This window comes from Vigna angularis, chromosome 7, assembly GCF_016808095.1.
Source record: "Vigna angularis cultivar LongXiaoDou No.4 chromosome 7, ASM1680809v1, whole genome shotgun sequence".
NCBI classification, from domain to species: Eukaryota; Viridiplantae; Streptophyta; class Magnoliopsida; order Fabales; family Fabaceae; genus Vigna; species Vigna angularis.
Window position 1 is genome coordinate 28,501,948 of NC_068976.1, and position 21,553 is coordinate 28,523,500.

The window sequence follows — 21,553 nt, forward strand, 5'->3', positions numbered from 1 at the left end:
ATATTCCATCATCTTTCATCATTAAAACTTCAACTTAACCAATTTGAATAAAGATCCCGTAGGATACCAAATACCGAACGTTAGTTTTTAACCCAGAACGAGACTGAAAACTTGGAGTGAGACCGAGATGTCTCCAAATCAAAACTAATCAAATCGAGAGAGTTACTCACTTGTTGTGAAAGGGACCGAATACAATAATACTTCTCAGAGACCAATAGAATCGAACGTTATTTTCCAAGTGAGTCAATTTAATGAACTGACTCTTGAGATTTCAAATCGAACACCGTAAAGCCTAGGCCGAGTACTAAGACTCTAAGCCGAAACCAATTAAGACAGATACTGTAGGACATCAAATAATAGCACTTGACGGAATCATATGAAGAAACCGAACGCCAATAAATACTTAGCTTCTTAATGAGTTAAACATCAAGGAAACCGAATGCCAGTTGAAGACCGGGCACTGTAGAGAGCGAACACTGTTGAGTTTGGATGAACGCTCTTATTATAAAGATAGATTACGGAAATGAGAACTAGCGCCTGGTGTAAGACCGAGCACTTACTTAGTACGAGCGCTTAGTGTAAGACCGAGCACTACTTAGTACGAGCGCTTGGTGTAAGACTGAGCACTACTTAATTTATAGAATAAAGGCTTGATAAATATAAGATATCATTTAACTAATGTTCAAGAACGAACGAAATATACAAATACATATAGATATACTGAAGTTTATCATCAAATACCAAGGAATGAATATCCTTGGTTGAACGCTTAAGTACAAATATTACAAAACGAAACGAAGACGCTAGTCTTCAACTTGAACTCTCTCCAAATGAAAGAATCTAGTTCCAACCGAGTCCACAAGAAAACCGAACACTATATCGAACAAGCGCTGGTCTAATACCAAACACTTATTAAGAACGAACGCTACTAAGAACGAACGCTTGTATAATTGAATGGTCAATACTAACTCTCGACAACATGGTCTAATACCAAACACTTATTAAGAACGAACGTTATTGAGAACGAACGCTTGTATAATTGAATGGTCAATACCGACTCTCGACAACATGGTCTAATACCAAACACTTATTAAGAACAAACGCTACTGAGAACGAACGTTGGCATAATTGAATGATCAATACTGACTCTCGACAACATCCCTACCCATTTCATGGCTTTCATTAATCATCAATACTTTTAAACGACATACCATATTTCATCATCAACCAAATCATCAAACACAATATCATTCTAGTTCCTCATACAGTCAACAATGCAGTAACAACCATTTTTCATATTCATTCAAAAATCAACGAACATGCATCCATACAAAGCAAGAATCTAAATCAAATTATATAAGCTTCCCTTACCTCTTAACGTGACCGAACGCTCACAGATATGGTTACTGGTTCACCTCTATACCAATCATTCTACCCTCAACGCTCGACAACTTCCGAAACTAAATCAAGTAAAGATCAAAACACTATCAGAATCACTCTTTTTAGAAGAGTGATCAACACATGAAACCAGAATTTGGGTTGCATGTCCAGGAAACCACACGGCTGAGGGAGAGATGAACTTACCAGCTCAGAATCGAAAACTGATCGGTTCAAACGAACGCCCTCGACGCTGGGAATGCTCAGGTGTGGTCTGTTTGATGATCGGAGGAAGAAAAGAGTAAGATTTCGTAGAGAGAAGATGAAGAAATCTTAGAGAGAAGGAGGAGAAGAATGGAGTTTTAGAAGGTTGAAGAAGATGGTTGCATGTAGAGAGTGGCGTGAATTTTTGAAAACTTAGAGTTTTACTCCTACCGTCAAAACCGAACGGCCACTCCACTGCTCACACCTGTCTTCCACTTTCTGTTTTCCAGCTACCCTTCCTCGACACTTGTCTTCCACTTAGCTAGGATTTTGGATGGATTTTTAATGGGTCTGACAATATTCTTTTAGTTAAAATGTAATAGTAAATTATATAAAATCATAGCTAATTATAACAATACTTATTAAAATTATAGATATGATTTTTAAGAAGATTCAGTATATTTATTTTATTTATTTAAAAATAATATAAAAACTATTTTGAAATTGATACAATATGAATTGGCAACTGAATAACCTACTCAAATTTGGCTTAATCTCAAAGAACCCCTATCCGGCTTATTCGATAACTTAAATGACCAAATATAAATTTTGAAATATTAAATTCAAGTTATTCTAAATTGATCAAATTGAATCTGAATTTGATGTTACCCAACCGATCTTCATGCCTCTCAATTAATTAACCAATAATTAAACTTTATCAATTAGTATAATTTTAATATTTAAACATATTTTATTAAACATATATATATATATATATATATATATATTTAAGATCATGATTTATTAATTATTGGCTCTGTTGAAATTAAGAATGAAATATAGAAAGTGGAGAAGTGACATGAATCATGATCCGATTCAGTGAGGTCCAATTCTTTGATTAGGAGCAACAATTAAAAAAGAAGTGAGTTTTTTCAGCGATTAAAGAGAGAAAAGAAATAAACATATTCAATCACAAAACTTCTTTGTCTTTATTTATTTTCTCTGTGTGATAATAATTTAGAATAAGCATCATAATTGTTTAGATCCCAACCCAATTAGATAATGTTGTTTTTTATACGTTGAAAACTAAAGTCAAACTTGTGAAACAATCAAAATAAAAAAAACAATTTTAATCATTACAGCAATCTCTTATATTTTTTATTATAATTTTGGTCTTTCAAAGTAGTTTAAACTTCTCTATTTGGAAATTTTTAAATAATATTTATCATTTAATATAAATAGTTTTAGATATTGACTTGCTAATGCTCTTCATTTTCACTCTGACTTCATAATGAATCTAGAACCGTTCTTCCATACAATAATTATCTATTGCCATTACAGCAGTGCTATTTACATTTTCCATGACACTTTTTTATGTTTTATTTTTATTTTTATTATGTGAATTAAAGTATGATGAAGGTATTGATAGAGCTTTAGTGTCGTTTTAGTTTATTAATAGAATAATGATACTTTTACAACATTCTTTTAAAAACATTTTAAAAATCATAAATAATAATCATAAATATCAATATGAACCAATCACATAATGACACATAGATGATGTTAAAATATTGAAAAAAAATATTGTCAAAGTATCATTATCCTTATTAATATTGTTATGTTGAATAGTAATTATTTTAAAATTATATCTTAAAACATTTGCATGGCTAAATATTTCTTTTTCATATTATGACTGTTTCTCCTGCCTTTTATTTATTCTCACAGAAAAATTTATAAATTGTATTAAATCTTCACTTGTCTATATCCTAATCATCTTCCCTCTGTGTATATGAAAAAAAAAATGATTTGATTACCAATAATCTAAACTAACAAAGATCACAAAGCAACACGACAATGTTAAAACATAATTTAATAACAACCCGAGATGAAAACAACTTATTAAGAAAATAAATAAAACAAGTTATAACTATTTGAATATATTTTTAATTCTTCTATCAACTTAAGGTGCCGAAAGACAAATAAATATGCATTTTTAGATATTCTGTCAATATCTGTCGATATTGACGGGAAATAACCAAATTAATTAAACACAACTATTAATAATATTTTACTTTATAAATTAGATAGAAGTAGAGGGGATAAGTAAGTATTTATTAGTTTTCATTTTTTTTTCACCTCAGATTTAAATTATTAAAATACTTATAACTTATTTTGGTATTATTTTTCTAAATTTTTATAATTATAAATTTTCAATATTATTTGGTATTGGTGAGGAGAAAACGTGTTTTATTTACATTCTACTTTAGCTTATTTAAGTTTTAAGTATTTTATAAAAAGTGAATATTTTTAATTGAGTTTTTATTAAAAATCTTATTATTCTTACTGTTTAAATATATATATATATATATATATATATATATATATATATATATATATATATATATATATTAATTTAAATATCTTATCATTTGAATTTTTTTTCTGTTAAGATGTAATTGTTGTTTATATTGTTTTTTTTTTATCAAACTCAGTCTTTTTCTTCTGCAAACTCTTCCTACTCTTTACTTATTTCGTTTTTTACTTTCAAAGAACGCGTTGACTAACGAGTTAGAGAGAGAGTTAGAAAAAGAAAATATGAGAGTTGATAAACAAGATAGAAACCAGAAAATAGAAGTAATGACAAGTTATATGAACCCACTTAAACAAAAAATAAAAAAATATTTTGAATCAATAGAGTAAAATATTTTAATATGATTCAACTGGATTGAAAGTTTTTTAAATTTAAATATTAAACTTTACTTTTATAATATCATGATTCATTTGGTTAACTTTTTTATTTTTTACAAAAAAATATTTAATAATTACTTAATCACGTGTATTAATATATTGGCACGACAATGATGAAACACAAGAAGCGGGATGATTAGAATCGTTTACTTCGAAATCTCTCCATGATGTATAAATTTTCTAACATAAAGGATATTGTTGTGTTTATCTTTATTTTAATTTTTTTTCTAATGTATCGTATTATGATTACATAAGAAGTGTTTGGGGGACTTTCCTTTTCCAGCAACTGCTTAGAAGTTTAGGTGTCCCTTTTAACTTTTCAACTTATATATAATACATATCCTTCTGTATAGTTAATTAAGAAAACGTGTTGGGTAATTAGCCATCTAATTAGTGTGTTTTGTCATGCCACTTTATTAATTATATGTTCTTAATAATTATCACCCTCAACAACTACCCATATCTAAAGAGGCTTAGCTAGACCAATTTCTAGATTCGAATTTTCATTTTATATGCCATCAAATTTCATTTTAAGTAGTGCTTTAATTCAAGAGATTAATTTAAGCATTTTAGCTAATTTGAAGTTCAAGATTTTTGAGTGAACTTGTTTTGAGTTTAACTGCTAGAAGGGACTCGTAGTATTCAAACCCTAATTAATTCTATTAGTTGTCATCACTTAATTAAAAAATCATAGTAAAATTAACTAGTTTTTCATTGTTCTTAGTCATTATATTTAATTTCATACTTAATAATACAAACGGGTAGTAATTAGAGGCTTAGTTTCTCACTTAAACTTTCCACTTGCCAACTTTCACAATTTGAGACGAGATATTTAGTTCTCAAAAGTTATATTTTTGTTTTTTTAATTGCAAAGATATCATATTATTTTATTTGTATTCCCTATTTTTTAAAGTTTATTTTTTGACGAAACAATAATAAAATACATTTTCCACTATTTCTTATACAAATATTTAACACTAATATATAAATAGTCTTCAACCAAACAATATTCTATAATTAATATAAAACCATACAAAAAGGGCAGTTTTGTTACTAAAGGGCAAATTTTAAAATAATATCTTATTTAAAAAAAACATAAGGGATTTTTCTATTTAAAAAAAAAAGACAGAAGAATGTTTTCTTTAAAATAAACCCAAACCATAAAAAACTGAAACCTACTGTTTTATTAAAAAAAGAAACACATTTTTTTTATAAAAAAAAAATGCAACAAACTCATCCAAAATTATATATGCTATTTCCCAAATATTACAAGGTGTAGACCTCCCAAATTTGATCAGAACCAAAGTTTTTATGAACAGTGATATTCTTTTCTGCAATAGTATATAATTGCAACATATATGTATCTATATATTATATATGTCTGCATCTAAGAGTTGGTGAAGCAGTGCTTGAAGAATTGTAATGGGATAGTGATGAATGGCACTGAGAAGAAAATCACTTGGTCTACTATGACCTACAATATTATATATGTTGGTAACTAAAACAAGTTTCTCTACATCATTCCCTCTTATATATAAATCCTATGCACTTTTGTTAGCTACAGTCACAAAGCAATATCTTATCAGCACAATGATTTTTCATCTTCAATCTCTTCTTCTGATTGTTATGGCCACTTTGGTGCCAACATTTATGATCCCTACCTTTGCTCAGCTAAGTCATGATTATTATGACCAAGTTTGCCCTGAGGCATTGCCAATCATATACTCACTTGTTAAGGAAGCAATTCTTCATGAAAAACGCATCGGAGCATCCTTGCTGCGTTTGCATTTCCATGACTGCTTTGTTAATGTAAGTTCCACATTATTTTATCCTCACAATCTTACATAATTAAAATTAATTTTCATTCTTCCAAAATTTCGGTCACACGTAGACCTATCAAAATAGATTAAAATTAGTGAATCAATCCAGTCTATTACGAGTTGATTTGATTAACAATAAATTACAAATTTTGATATGGGTAAAAAATAAACTTAGCCTATTAAAAATCTAGTTTCATAAATCATAAATATTAAATTATATTAAAAAAAGAAAAGTCCTAAATATACTATCTTATCTTTAAATGTATTTGAATTATATTCTATTTTTGTGATTTTAGATTGTATTTAAAGTTTAACATCATTTTGGATTGAAATTAAGTTAGATTTCAATTAATTTTTTTAAAATTTTTGTTGGTATTGAAAAAAATTATAATTAAGTGAGTCAATTTATTTAACTTATCAATCTATGATAAACCGAGTCAGATTAAAAAATTTTAGACTCTTTAAGTAAGTAAAATTAGGTTGTCTCATCAAATGACCAGTCTAGTTGAATAGGATGACCTGATTTAATAACTTTATATGATATAGTATAAAATTTAACACTAAAATATGTTATGTTAATTTCATTTTGGAAATCACACAATAAAAAAAATAAAACATATCCACATATCAAATTTTCATATAATTGCAAACCTTGTCATATATTTTGAATAAAAATTTCAAACTTTCTTATATGATTTTTTCTTGGAAAAAATTACAAACTTTCAACACACAATTACCAAATTATCCAAATTATTTTGTGGTGAAAACTCTGAAAACAAATGTTTATTTATTGTAGTACTTTACCAATCTGGTTTACCAATCTACCCATAAATCATAAATATAAAATTATATTTAAAAAAATTCTAAATGATCTTTTATCTCTAAATGTATTTAAATTATATATTTTTTTTGTGTGATTTTGAATTGTATTTGAAATTTAACCTAATTTTAAATTTGGATTGAATTTTACTTAGATTTTAATTAAGATTTTTTTTTTAATTTTTGTTGGTGTTAAACAAAAACTTATAATTAAATGAATCAATTTATTTAACCTATCAATTTGTGATAAATCAGACTATATTTGAATTTTTTAAACTTTTTAATTTAAGTTGAATTAATTCACTAAATAGTCACGATAAATAGGATAACATGTATTAACACCTTTATATAATTCATTATAAAATATAAGACTGAAATACCTTGTGTTATAGTTTATTTTGGAAATCACGCAATAAAAAGAATAAAAGAAAAGAATATCCACATATCAAATTTTCATATAATTGTAAACCTCGTCGTATATTTGTCATAAAAATTTCAAACTTTCTTATATGATTTTTGTTTTTCCAAAAATTACAAACCTTCCGCACACAATTACCAAATTATCCAAATGAATTATTATGTTATGGCGAAAACACTAAAAACAAATATTTATTTATTGTAGTACTTTAATATTAATTACTTCCTTTTTTTCTTATAAGTTGATGTGAGACTTAGATTAATATCTATTTGAACAGCAAAAGGAAACAACTATTTGTGATGTAATATGATGCGTAGGGTACAAGTCAGAAGCTAATAGCAAAATTTGAAGCATTATAGTATTAAACAAACGTAGGATGAACCTAAAATATCCACGTGGGAAAACTGCAGGGCTGTGATGGATCAGTGCTGCTAGATGACACACCTTTCTTCTTGGGGGAGAAGACTGCATTCGCAAATCTGAATTCAATCAGAGGATTCGAGGTGGTTGATAAAATCAAAGCAGCAGTGGATAAGGCTTGCAAACATCCTGTAGTATCGTGCGCAGATATCTTGGCTGTAGCTGCTCGTGACTCTGTAGCCATAGTGAGTGCAATCCAAATCTTTCATCAATTCTCCTTCTGCAAGAAATCATTCTGTGGTTAAAACCATGTTCACAGTGATATCTATCCAACTTCTATATACATATATAGCAAAATAATAAATGATTTTTGTTTTGCATACATATATTTTGCTTGATGTGTTGATTGTTAACAGTTGGGTGGTCCACAATATTGGTACCGAGTGTTACTAGGCAGAAGAGATGCAAGAAATGCAAGCAGGGATGCTGCGAATGACAATCTTCCAGCTCCATTTTTCAACTTTCAACAGCTTCTTGCTAATTTCCAAACTCATGGACTAAACCTCAAGGATTTGGTGGTCCTCTCCGGTGGCCATAGCATTGGATTAGCAAGGTGCATTAACTTCAGGGACAGGATCTTCAATGACACCAACATAGACCCCAAATTTGCTGCCACTTTGCGTGAGTCATGCCCTCGAAGAGGAGGAGACAATAGCTTAGCACCACTTGATGCCACTCCTTCAAAATTTGACACCACATACTATAAAGCTTTGTTGTACAAAAAGGGTCTCCTCCATTCTGATCAAGAGCTGTTCAAGGGTGATGGTTGGGAAAGTGACAGTTTGGTGAAACTATACAGCAATGACCCTTATGCTTTTGCCAAAGATTTTGGAGTTTCCATGATTAAGATGGGTAACTTGAAGCCTCTTACAGGGTCCTACGGAGAGATCAGATACAATTGCAGAAAAGTCAATTAGCACTGCATATTATTTCAATGCCTTGGTCACAACAGGAGAAGGATAACGGTTTGAGCAACTGTTTGATATAAAGTCGTATATTTGTGCAAATTTTTATACTCTATACATCACCTTGAATACTGTTTATCAATGTTGATAATAAGACTCTTGGTTCAAAACTTCAGATAATGAACCCCATAGAGTTAAGAAAGTGCGAGATGCGTTGCTTGCTGTCACAATTAATATTTTTCTTTGGTTCTTTTGTGAGACCAATTGCCTTGTTTCTTGGAAATGTTTATATTAATTAAAATTTCATGTGGTTACTAATGTGTAATGGTTTACTGAACTTTCTTTCATCAGGAAACCATTGACAATGTGCTGATTACTTTTCAAAGCATTATTTATATTTTGACCAAGCTCTTTCAGTTTATTAATGTTCATTTCCTTTTGTAGTTCAGTATTCCGTATGCATCAACTGTTTGACCAATCTTTTGATATTTATTATGTGACAAACCAAATGTTGAATGATTCATTTTAATGATAACTAAGATGGGTATTCTGTGTTTTGCCCCTACATTTTGGACTGCAGTGACCATAAAAGAACAAATGGTTGTAATGCAAATTAAGTATGAAAGACAATGAAACCAAATCCATCGTATTTAGACTTATTAATTACATATTCTTTATTGTTCACTGTGTTAAATATGTTAAAGTTCGATACAACTAAAAAAAAATATTGAAGCATTTATGACATATTCAAGTATTCAAAATTTAATTTGGGTATTTTAGTCCAAAGGATTTATATTATATCTCTAATAGTTATGAAAACGTAATGTTTGTCAACACAGAGCTATGTCCTAAATTATAATGGACCAGTCACTCCCCTTACTTAACTCAACAACCCCACTAACCAAAATGCTGATTGGAGAGTAACAAACAAACAAGTTATGAATTATTGACAAAGGCAGTGTTTCATGTTCTGATATAGATGATATAGTTTATTGCATTTCAGATAATTACCAGGAACTGACCAAATTTAGTTTAAAAAGAATGACATAATAACCTGTTCTGCATTTTCAGCTGGTTGAAACGATTGTCTTATCAAACTTCTCTGTTTTTCACTTGTATATAGTTAGCCACTATTAATGCATTATGGTAATTGTAGTAGTAAATTGGAAAAATACACTAATCTGAGACCAGTGAAATTTTCAGCTTGTTAATGTGATACATTGATGCAAATACTTCAATTAACAAGCCATAGAATTTCAATACACCACTTTCCTTTATTCCCCTCTATTTTGAGAGGACTGAAGCTTCTAATCACAACGCCTTACACTTAAATTCTTAGAGTATTATCTCCAAACATACACAAGGAAATACAATAATACATGAAAGATCACATATATTGTGACTGCATGAGCATTGTTTTTTTCTTTTGCTCATCTTATTTTATTGGTAACTTTTAATTAACCTTGTGGCAGTTAGTACGAATTTGGCCACTTTTCCCTGTTAAGGGGCTAAGATTTCCCATTTTGACCATGGCACTAGCAAAGTCTGCATAGAAAGCTGAAGGGTCATTGCTATAGGCAGTGACCTGAGAATCTGTAGAACCACCACTAAACAACTGTTGATCAGAATGCAGAAGCCCCTTTTGGTTGATGAGATTCTTGAAATAAGCATTGTCAAATAGAACACTTGTGGTGACATCTAGTGGGGAAAGGTTGGTGTCTCCACCAGTGCTTGGACAGTTTGACTTGAGTGATGTTGCAAAGTTTGACTCAATGCTTGTTTCATTATAAACCCTGCCTCTAAATAGCTGACACCTGGCTAGCCCTGTTGTATGAGCTCCTATATGTACATCAAAATTTGAAAGATGAAAAAACTTAGATTACTCAAGATTCATCACATCTGATAATGTTGCATGCATAATCTTACTTTGATGCATAGTTAACTAGAGAGTAGTTCTAATTTACCTGACAGTGCTACCATTTCCTTGGTGTTAAATCCCTTGTTTGCAAAAGCAGATATAAGGGCACTAAGATCCATAAGTGGGGATGGAATATCCTTAGTGGCAGCATCTTTACTTGCCGTGGTTGAATCTCTTCTGCCTAACCCAACATTCCATGATGGACCTCCCAACTGAGAAAAAATCCATACAATAACAACAGTTTTATACTATCATATTCATATCATCATAAACAATTCTATATCATAAATTTATGTACTTTTATGATAACTATTTTAGTTGTAGCAACGACAAAAGTTTAAGAGTGTAACAAGCAAACAAATATATGAATAGAATTACACTATATATTGTCTTTGTCTTGTTTATCATTATATTATAGATATTCATATTTATTATAATGGTATTAAACTTACTGCAACAACAGAATCACGAGCAGCAACAGCTACAATATCTGCACAAGAAACAACTCCGGGACAAACAGCCTCCACTTTAGTTTTGATGTCATCAATTACTTCAAAACCTCTCAAAGAATTCACATTTGCACCAGCTGATTTTTCTCCAGTAAAGCTTGAAGTGTCATCTAACAGAACAGAAGCGTCACATCCCTACACAAGTTGTATCTTAACAAATTAGTTCGCAATACCAACAAGGATAAAACTGCAACCTCGTACTTCTAATAATGTGTATTAAACGTATAATCATTAGTTATTGTTCAAGATCGGCCACTAGATGCATGCTACTTACATACGTTTTACAAGAGTTTGTAATATTTCAGAATGATGTATAATTTGTGCAAGAATGCTACTATAAAAGAATTATGTATGAAAAGTTTATGAGAGTTGATGAATTTTGAATGATATATGCATGAGATTAGTTGAAAGTGAGAAAGAAAGATGAAGGTAGGAAGGAAGAGAAAACATGCATTGACGAAACAGTCATGGAAATGAAGACGGAGCAATGAGGCTCCCATGCGATGCTCTTTGGCAACTGCAGTGATAACTGAGGATCTGATGATGGAGAGGGCTTGGGGACACGTTGATTCATAGCAACTTGAAGTTAGCTGAGAAGTAACCATGGCAAACATGCAAAACAAAATGGAGAAAGAAAAACTATGACCATAAGAATGAAATGCCATTGTTTAGTAACGATGCTTCTGTCTCTGCACTTTGCACTTATGAAGCAAACACTGCTTCTCAAGCTCTATTTATAGTCAGGCATGAGCACTCCATTTTGGACCCTATGCATGGAGAAATTAGTTATCTACTCTCAATTATGATCCACTTTAATTTTGGTATGATTACTGTGTACTAAAAATACATAATATAATTACTTTTTAGCATAATTGGTGTTAAAAAATTATTATAAGTCTCATGGTGTGATATTGATTGGTACTATGGAACAAATAATAAATATTATTGAGATAAACTTTAATTTATGATTCACCCTGTTTGAGTAACTCAATGAAAATTACAGATAAAACCCATAAAGATATTAACCAATGATTGAATTTTTTATTTACAATACAATAAAAAAAAAACCTTAAATGTATAATATTGTGTAATTTAAAAACAATATAAATGCTATGGATAAAGAAGGCAAAACGTTTTCCAAAAAAAAATCATAGCAAAATGTTTGACAGAAAGAGAAAACAGTTTTTGGAATGGTGAAGCAAGTTGGTCCATCACGCTTGGACTATATTGCCTATAATCTTCATGAATGCTGCTTAGTAGTTACAAATGCTACCAAATTTCCTTTCTGGTCAAATATTCTTTCACTTTTCCCTCCATTGTCATAAGAGTCGACTTTTATGCCAAAATGCTCGATTAGGTTGTAAGCTCTATTACTTTCTATATTCTTATTACTAAAAACTAAATCCTAAAATAATAAGAAAAAAAAAATTGTTCTTCCTGTAAAAGTGCACACAATAAGTGATCTTTTAACCCAAAATATCGATGGAGGGACGATTCTCATATATCTTTAATGAATTTATATATTAAGAAAAAGTTAATAAATAGAACTTTCTTCCTTTTTATGTGAATTATACAGCTTTCCATTTCAGAAATAAATAGTTTGTTTGGAGTGTGAACAGATGATAAAAGGAATCAAACTATAGTCAACAAAATTATTTGAGAAAGTTAAAGAAATAAAGTTTTGCAAACCCGCCAAACCTTGCAACTCTCGAGTGTTGGCTTCAACTATGACTTCCAAGTGACTATTGCCTGTCTTCAAACGATGAACATAATAATAATAAATAATAATAATTCCCAAAAGTAAACAGAACATATTTAAATTTGGTTTGTGAGAGTAAGTGAAGAACTTAGAAGCAGGTGAAAAGTGTATTGGGTGATAAGTCAATTCTAAAGCAAAAGTTGGAGATAATGTCACCAATTTGTACTTAATCATTTTTTTTTAATAATAATAGTAATTAGAGTATGTTTGAATAAATTGCTTTATAAATACTTGAATAAAATAAAATAAAATCATTGTCAAATATTGGATACATTGTGCTGAGAATAGACTTCTGGGAATTGAGACCTTTTTATTAAAATTGACTTACAGAAATAAAAATGGTCATTCATTTTTTCATCATATCATTCAATCTACTATAATAACTTTTATTAATAGAGAAATTTGTTCCAACTTATAATTTTTAAAAATATTTAGGAAGAGTTTATATGAAAGAAATAAAAAAGACTAATGAATGGCATATATTTGTAAGAGATATGTGGTTAATGCTTAGAGTGAAGCCATTAAGGCGAGCTTTGACTAATGAATGGCATACATTTTCATTAGAATTTGGCTATATGCAATAATACCTACTCCAAGTACTTTTAATTCCATTTTGCTAACACCCCACTAATTCTTATTTGAAACCATTAATCACTTTTCAAATTCCAATGCATGCACTTTTAAAACAAAAATATCATTCAAAGCAAAAACAAATTGTTGCTAACTTTGGATAAGGTTCAGTTTGACTATTTAGTATAAGTATTGTAAGTATCACTGTCACTATCCTAAGGAAATTTAACTTATGATATATTAGTTAAGTTTTAATTAAATTTTTCTTATCTTAAGTACTTTCAATTTTTTTAGTAATTAGATGATACGAGTGTTATCTTTCATGTCTTAAAAAATATAAAATTTTATGATTAATATAAATAGGTTAACCTAAAACAACAAATAATTTTCTTATTTAATTATCAAATACATTCGATTAGCACTCTATTTTTAACTTATCTGCTTTTATTTTCTCTTTTACCTTATGTTTTCTCTATTTTCTTCTTCTCTATCAAACACATTTTAAAGTATATATTATTATTTAAACTATATATTACATTTTATAATCCAAACACGTCTTAAACTATATATTATAATGTAACATATAGAAGTCTGGCGCAATTGGATGGAGTAAACACAGGATGAAAAAGAATTCCTTTTCCAAACGTATGAAGCGGGGATGGCGTATACGTTCCCTATCACGATCTCATACTTTGCAACTTAAATGTCGAATTAGAGTTGAGCTGAGTCATAAACTTGGAAACAACCAATGGTTCACAACTCTGAAAAAACTTGTCTATGCAAGATAATGACAACTTATTTTCATTCATACACAATAAACTCAACTGTCTCAAAAAAAAATCATCTAAGATTTCAAGACTGCACTCATCTCTAATCCAAAGATTATACATCGTGATATTCTGTTTCTGCTACCGATAAAAAATGGCAAAATGAAGAGGACTTGCGGCCACTCCAGTATGTATGCCTAATGACAAAAACATTTAATGAGGAACCTAGAAGACAAAGTTTTCTTCCTCCGCAGTAGAATTGAGCAATCTATCTCCCATCTGCCCAATAGCAGCAGCTGTGGAATCATTTATACCCAACAGATACTGCAAGCGAGAAAGATTCTCAGGAGCCGGATCACTGTTCAAGTATATGCTGTATAGATCGGCAAGCTCTTCTGGCACTTCCCATGAAACTGGTTGTGAGGGTACTGCTTTGTCACAAGCCAGCAAGTCATTCAGTGAAGAAACCTGCACCAAAAGGCAAGAAGCAATCACACCTGGTTAATCATTCATGACAACCAAACCAAAAAATCTGTTTTAATCAACATTTGCAAAATTGATTTTGAATCAGGTTGATTTTGCAAATTCATTTTGGATAAAATTTATTTTAAAGTGAAATGTTTTATTCTGAAATAAAGTATTACTAAAATTTAGTATGGAATCTTCTACAAGTGCAAAAACTACTAAAAATTGATCAAGTCATAATACCGTTTTAGACACAATAAATTTCTTATAGTGTGAAACCTAAAGACGTAATCATCTACTTAAAATCTGTTACCAAGACATTCCAACTTGATTTTAGATAATCCAACATGAAGCTTTGAGTATTACTTACCACTCCCCCACGATTTCTCTGTCTCAGTAGAGACACTGCCTGAACGAGCGAGTTGGACAGTCTACCTCTTGCAAGCTCGTGAACAACCCCTCTTGCTTTCTCTTTGTTAATGTTGAGATCTGATGGAATTTTTTCAAATACCTCCTCGTCATCAAACTCTCCAGTACCAGATGAGAAAATATCATCAATAGTTTTTTTGAAGAGGATCTCTCTCAAGTTCTCAGATACCATACTGTCTAAATCAACATCGGCTTCTTTAAGTTCCCTTATCTGCTTTATATTGAGCCTCCCTTGGGTTACAGCAGTTTCAATGGCAGCTGCCATTTTTGTAGTGGTTATAGTCTTGATTATTTTCTGAGCATATTCTTGAGGTAAGCCTACCTGCTTCTGGAGGTTACTAAGCTGCTCCACCCTGGCCTTTGTCAACTGTCCATCAGCTAAAATTACCTCAGCTTGTTGCCTAAAAGCTTGCTCAGCTAGACCCCTGTGCACTTCCACTATTTCATTACCACTCAATCCCAGGATCCCACCAAGCTGATTTAGAAGAAGATACTCAGAATCATCCTTCTTTGTAGTGATCTGAGCACCAAATGGAACCCTTGTCACTTCACCAGTAAGACAGAAAAGTAAGTATGTCTTGTAAAGATCAGTCCTATCCCTTTCAGGAAGATCATCTTTAAGATTAATTTCTGTCTGACCAGGTTTGCCCAACTTTTCCATAAGATCTTCATTCGGTCTTATTTTCTTCAGTGTCTCAAGCGTCTCCCATTCGTCATCGTCATCCTCGTTTAGTGTAATTTCCTCCTCTTTCACAGGTTCTTCAGCTGAAATCTCACTTGGCTCCCCTTTAATGTCCTCCACCAACTTAGTTACGACTAAGGTGTTGAAAGCTATCATCTTCTTTAGTTCTTTTGCAGACTCTGTACGATTTCCAGCTGCTCGGGCACGTTTTATGTAATTAATAAATATCTTCCTTACCTGTAATGCCAAAAAAACACCATAGTAAATTTCAAGCCTACTGAAATCTTGATAAAGAGTATTGGGTTTCTTGGTAACTTGATACTCACTGCCTTGCTCGCAATAGACATAGCAACCTCCCTAGTAAGTCGCAAGCCATGTGCTGCTTTTCTTACTGCTTTCTGGATTTCAGCGTCATATCCATCAACCCCTGATGCAATTGCCTCCTTGACAACCTATCAAAGAAACATGAATTAGTAATAACTGGAAAAACTTTTGAACATTCTGGCAGAGATTGAAACATATGTCATGCTAAAACAGAATGAAAAGAACAAACCCATTTCCTTCACATCATTGTCATTAACTAAGTAATTTAGACTTGTACAAGTTTGATTTAGATAAATAAACCAACAAACAGATTTAACAGTAAGTAGATACTGGTCTGCAAATTGAAAACACGGCCTAAGTAACAGCAATGTATCTTTCATGTACGTTATAAAAGGTTAATCACCACATTGAAATGTAACAGTTGTAACTTCTCATGCAGTAATAGACCGACCCTCCAAAGTGAAAACACATCCCCAAATTTCTCTTTCTTTTTTGTTCCATTCTCTATTTCTTTCCTCCTGGACAAGCATATCCTGAATGAACCCCCTGCATACGTCCTACAACCGGGGTTTTATTAAATATTATGCTTTAGAGGAGTGGAAGAGCTCAAAGAAGCCCTGCTACCTCCAGGGGCTGGCACAGCAAAGCAGTTAGTTACAGCCGTAGCAGACCAAATAGCTGGCTGAACAACAGCTGTAGTGGCATTTTGTTTCAATTCAAAATAAGCCCTCTGAACAAAGAAGTTAGGGCTTTTGGGGGATTTCAATATCTAAAATGGAAATCTCCAACTGTAATACTAGTGAGAATTTTAAAGAGGCTGTGGATTTAGATGATTGATGATTTTTTTTTCTACAAAACTAGTATTTCACTTTTGTTGGCATTTAGGCAAATGTTTTGTTCAGGACACGTTTTTTTCCAATAATTATGAATGTAATTCATTTTTAAGTAATGTTTATCATAACTATATAAAAAAATCCAAAATAGTGGATGTATAACATTTTTAGGTCGGACCAAGCCTCGATCCAGGATTTAAAATATTGTACAAACAGCATACCACTCCACTTGACATGTCAACTATTGTTGACAGTACCATTAACAAGATTAGATTGTATTGTCAGCCTGTATAATTCATGGATTAATCCTACTTGTTCATAGGAGGAAATATGTAACAACTTCACTAATTTGACACCCATGGAGGACCAAGAAATTCGACAGGGAAAAAGAAACATTAACTACCTTTTCAAACAGACTGCCACAGATATCCGAGTGAGCTGCTTCAACAGTCTGTTGAGGTATGCATAGCATTACACGTAATCTCAACAATGAAGCAACATCCTCCTCACTGAGCTCCCCATCAACCACACATTTCTGAAGCTTTTGCCGGTAAATTTCTTAAGAATAACAAACTAGCATTAGATTGTGTTATAATCTAATAAATATGTGATATTAAAAATAGACAACTACGCTATGTAAAATGTTAACCACCTTGAGAAAGCAGAAACAGAATTGAATATTGCATTACAAGTTTTACAATCTTAAGATTTAAGAATTGCACATAAATATAAACTGACAGAACATAAAAACATGATGATTTTTACCAGGCCTCAAATATGATCAATTTCCAAATTACTACAAACATGATGATTTTTACCTTCATGAAGTTCACTAGCCTTTTGTGGATCAAAATGAAGTTCATCACATAGATTTTGAAGGAAAGCTGCTTTGCTATCTGCCATTTCTAATTCACCTTCTGCAGCAGCCTGTACAAGTCGTTTGCGATATACCTTCGATGTAATATCAAGTGAAATGGCCTCTGCTTCCCGTTTACCCAGTCCAAATATATTTCTTAGCTGGTTTAGTGCAGCAAGCTGAAACATAAAATCAATATATTCAAAATATAATTTTTATGTTAAAACAACAGTGTTCTCAAGGTCAAGTTTCACATCTTATATCAATAACAACTCTTTAGAGACAAATATCATGGTTTTCAACATTGTTGCGTCTTTGTTCATCTGAATGGTAACTCATGAAAGGAAGATTAGGAAACATATCTATTTCGAAGGGGAATATTAACCTTGTACATAACAGTCAACAAATCCAACCAACTAACCCAAAATCTAAGTTGTTAGTTGTTAGAAAATAAATTACTCAAACAGAGGGCAGAACATAAATCTGGAAAACACTAGCACAACCAAAACTTCAAAATAAATTAGTTTATTGAGAAAAGAATTGAACAAGTTCACACTTAATATCCAATTGTAATGGTCATTTACCTTACTATCTTCCAGGCGACCACCAGACAAAGCATCTGAAACATAGGCCCTGTAAAGGAGTTTCAAGTCTTCTATCTTTCTGTCACCATCATACTCACCGCCTATGTCAAAAATGAATTGGAAAACATCAAGAATTTAGATTAAAAACAGGAAGAACATACACACAGACACTGAATGATCACATCACTTACCAACTAAAGAAACTGGACCAACACCACGGGCAAAGCGATCCACATTTGGATGATTCTTAAATGAGATAAGTGAGTTATTAAATTCCAGTACCCTATCAAGCTCTGCAACTGCTTGGCTAACTCCAGGACTGAAAAACTTAAAGATGATCAGATATTGGAAATCCTATTTTTGCGTCATTTGTAAAAGTTATTAGTAACTCTAATGAAAAAAATGTCCAGAATTATAATTTTTATGTGGAACCACCTTTGGTTCAGCGAGTGATGAAAACTGGCAATGAACTGATCCCTCAAAAAAGAATATTTTAAGGCAGAAGAATCATGAATCTTACACTGCTCTGGTGCGAGATTTAAGTATGCCAATTGCCACTGAAATATTTTCCTCAACCAATTTCCTTGCTTGCTCTCTAAACAGGTTCTCAGCAAGCTTCAATGGAAATTTTCCTTTAATTAATAAAAAGATTACACCACACCAAGGAACTATTTTATAGCAAGATAAAGGGGTTTACCCCATACAAGTTGAAAACTGTCTATGACTAATGAAAGAAGAAATAATGAAAATGAACCTCATCAGAGAGGCGACATAAACGTTGTGCTTCTCTCAGTGCAACAAGTTGTTCTGCATCAATATCTGGCAAGAAATTATTGGTTAGCACTTATGAAGCAAACCTAATTTAAAATTTCTAAAAATTGCTATAAAAAGAATTCATTAATTTGGATAGCAGTAATTCTAGAGAATTACAGAATAAATATAGTATATCAGATAAATACAAAGTTTAAAGGCAAAACTTAATAAGAAATAGATGCACTATAATAAAAAAGGGGGTACCATTTACAGTCAGTTATCCACTACTATATACCTATGACTGTTAAAAGTGTGCAAGACGAACTTGCATTAATAAGAAAAATTTTAAAGCATAAAATTGTGACTTCAGAGAGTTAGTTCATCAACTTTGATACAGTAGTAGTAAACAAAGATCAAGAGGAATCACTGACTACACAATTACCTCTGCCAACTGATTTCAGCTTGGAAGCATACAAACGCTGTGCATTGTCACGTACAGCAACTTCAATCTGGTAAATAGATTATAACCAGCTAGTCAAATGAAAAATAACAAAAACACTGCAATTGAAAAAATGACAATGAGGACAAATAAAAATTATTTGAGAAATGTGATCACATTCATCTCAGCGTGCCACTGTTCACAAACATGGCAAAAAGCATTTTGTGAAGCAAATTAGTTCTTGCCTTTTAAGCAAATGCCTAAAAACAACTATAAGCCTATGCTACAAATCTTACTACAATTGCATAATAATATCACACTGCACAAACCAGCATACCATTACCACATAAGTAACAAATACCTGGGAATCGGTGACCTTGAATACACGCTTCCAAGGTAAAAGGAAAGTCGATGCATCTCCAAATACAAGATTTGACACATATATCAACTTTTGAAATGCCTGCACTGAAGACTCTAACAATGGTCAAGCTCCAAGTATCCACTATTCATCTAAACCCCTGATCGTATTGCCACCACCCCTTTAAGATAACATTACAACACAACAAACGTACCCGGCGTTGTTCAACATCAGCTTCACGATCCCCAACTTCCAGCCTTTGCCTGAAAATTTTCCTCCCGATCTAGGTAATCAACAAGCACCAAACCAGTAAGAAACATAGCGCTTTCACTCTCACAATACACACTCAATCTCCACCGATGCCCATAAAATAAACTCAAAAATACCTCCATGTGCATAGCAGCAGCATCCGGGTCATCAATTCCCAAAGAATTTTTGAAACCAACAATCCTATCAACCTCGTCACCTTTAAGTTCCTCACCACCAGGAGGAAGCACAGAAGAAACAAACCTGAATAACACGTTATAAACAAATTAATCATTCAGTGAAAAAATCAAACAGCCAAATATCATAACTCAATATCCCTACACGGACTACATATTAACAAATGTAACTCATTAACAATTAACAATGACAATCATAACTTGTCAATTTTTTGAATAAATCACAAATTTCAACTTAAATAACAACAACACTAATTTGTCACTCACTCAGCATATATATCACAAATCTCAGCTTTGAATGCCTCGTCTTGTTTGCTCACACCATACCTGAGAAATTAACCAATTCTAAATCAAAAACCCAAGCATCAACAAAATTACCAAAGAAAAATAGAACGGTCAATTATTAGAAATGGAAACTAACTTCGACGCAATGGCATCAATATCTTCCTTCTTCAACTTCGAAGGGTCGTCGAACGCGGCGACATAGTTGTGCAAATTCACTGCGGCGACTTGCGGAGCCGAGGCGTTGAGAGCGTACGCCGCAGCTCCGCCAGCCGCTCCGAGAGCGACAGCTCCACCGAGCGCAGCATAGCGATTACCGCTGAAGCGGGAGCCGAGGCCATAGCCGGCAGCCACAGCGCCAGCGACGATGACGGCGGAGGTGGCGAGTCTGGCGGGCGGCGAGAGCTTGTCAACGAGGACCTCGATTCCCTTGAGGTCCTTGGGCGGGCTCTGCTGCTGCGTGGAAGGAGGAGCGGAGGCAGTGTCGGAGGAACAGCGAGGAAGGGAGACTCTGAAACGACGTCGTCTGGAGTGGAAGGGAGAGGGTAAGAGGAGGGGACGTTGGTTGTGGGAAGAGGTGAGGGTGGAGAGGTTCATGTTTTTTCCCTCTTAAACGACGTCGTAAGGAGAAGAGGGGAGAGTGAAGTGCAGTGGTGATTATAGGGTTTAACGAAAAGAGGAGAAATGGAGATAGAAAGAGGGAAGGCTAGATTGTTTTGAAGATAACGAACGTCCTTATTGGGTTGGGTTGGGCTATTCCTCTTTTATATCATCTTATGAAGAATGCAAATCGTACACGTGGCTCATCAAGAATTATTCAAAAGTTTTTGGGACCCTTCAATTTCACATTTCTTCCTAATTCAATAGAATA

General features: G+C 32.3%; 3 protein-coding genes across 4 annotated transcripts; 1 reads left to right on the forward strand and 2 right to left on the reverse strand.

Moving 5' to 3' along the window:
• Positions 1-5,852: 5,852 nt before the first annotated feature.
• LOC108337529 (peroxidase P7) lies at positions 5,853-11,210 on the forward strand. Of its 2 annotated transcripts, XM_052879891.1 has the most exons (4): positions 5,853-6,138; positions 7,797-7,991; positions 8,163-8,771; positions 11,093-11,210. In XM_052879891.1, the coding sequence occupies exons 1-3, from the start codon at positions 5,920-5,922 to the stop codon at positions 8,721-8,723; spliced, it is 975 nt and encodes a 324-aa protein (XP_052735851.1). In that variant the 5' UTR covers positions 5,853-5,919; the 3' UTR covers positions 8,724-8,771; positions 11,093-11,210. The 2 variants fall into 2 exon arrangements, with proteins under 2 accessions (XP_052735851.1, XP_017429568.1); XM_017574079.2 differs by lacking the exon at positions 11,093-11,210 and having other exon boundaries at positions 5,854-6,138; positions 8,163-8,913.
• Positions 9,963-11,857, reverse strand: LOC108338053 (cationic peroxidase 1). Its single transcript, XM_017574716.2, has 4 exons — positions 11,591-11,857; positions 11,082-11,273; positions 10,676-10,841; positions 9,963-10,550 (listed from the first exon to the last, which is right to left on the reverse strand). The coding sequence occupies exons 1-4, from the start codon at positions 11,801-11,803 to the stop codon at positions 10,165-10,167; spliced, it is 957 nt and encodes a 318-aa protein (XP_017430205.1). The 5' UTR covers positions 11,804-11,857; the 3' UTR covers positions 9,963-10,164.
• A 2,360-nt stretch (positions 11,858-14,217) lies between these two features.
• Positions 14,218-21,415, reverse strand: LOC108338052 (protein TIC110, chloroplastic). The gene is made up of 15 exons (XM_017574715.2): positions 20,822-21,415; positions 20,668-20,727; positions 20,344-20,467; positions 20,172-20,240; positions 19,961-20,059; positions 19,603-19,669; positions 19,162-19,226; positions 18,928-19,022; positions 18,599-18,726; positions 18,408-18,508; positions 17,786-18,002; positions 17,371-17,525; positions 16,137-16,262; positions 15,070-16,047; positions 14,218-14,702 (listed from the first exon to the last, which is right to left on the reverse strand). The coding sequence occupies exons 1-15, from the start codon at positions 21,277-21,279 to the stop codon at positions 14,460-14,462; spliced, it is 2,985 nt and encodes a 994-aa protein (XP_017430204.1). The 5' UTR covers positions 21,280-21,415; the 3' UTR covers positions 14,218-14,459.
• Between the last annotated feature and the right edge of the window lie 138 nt (positions 21,416-21,553).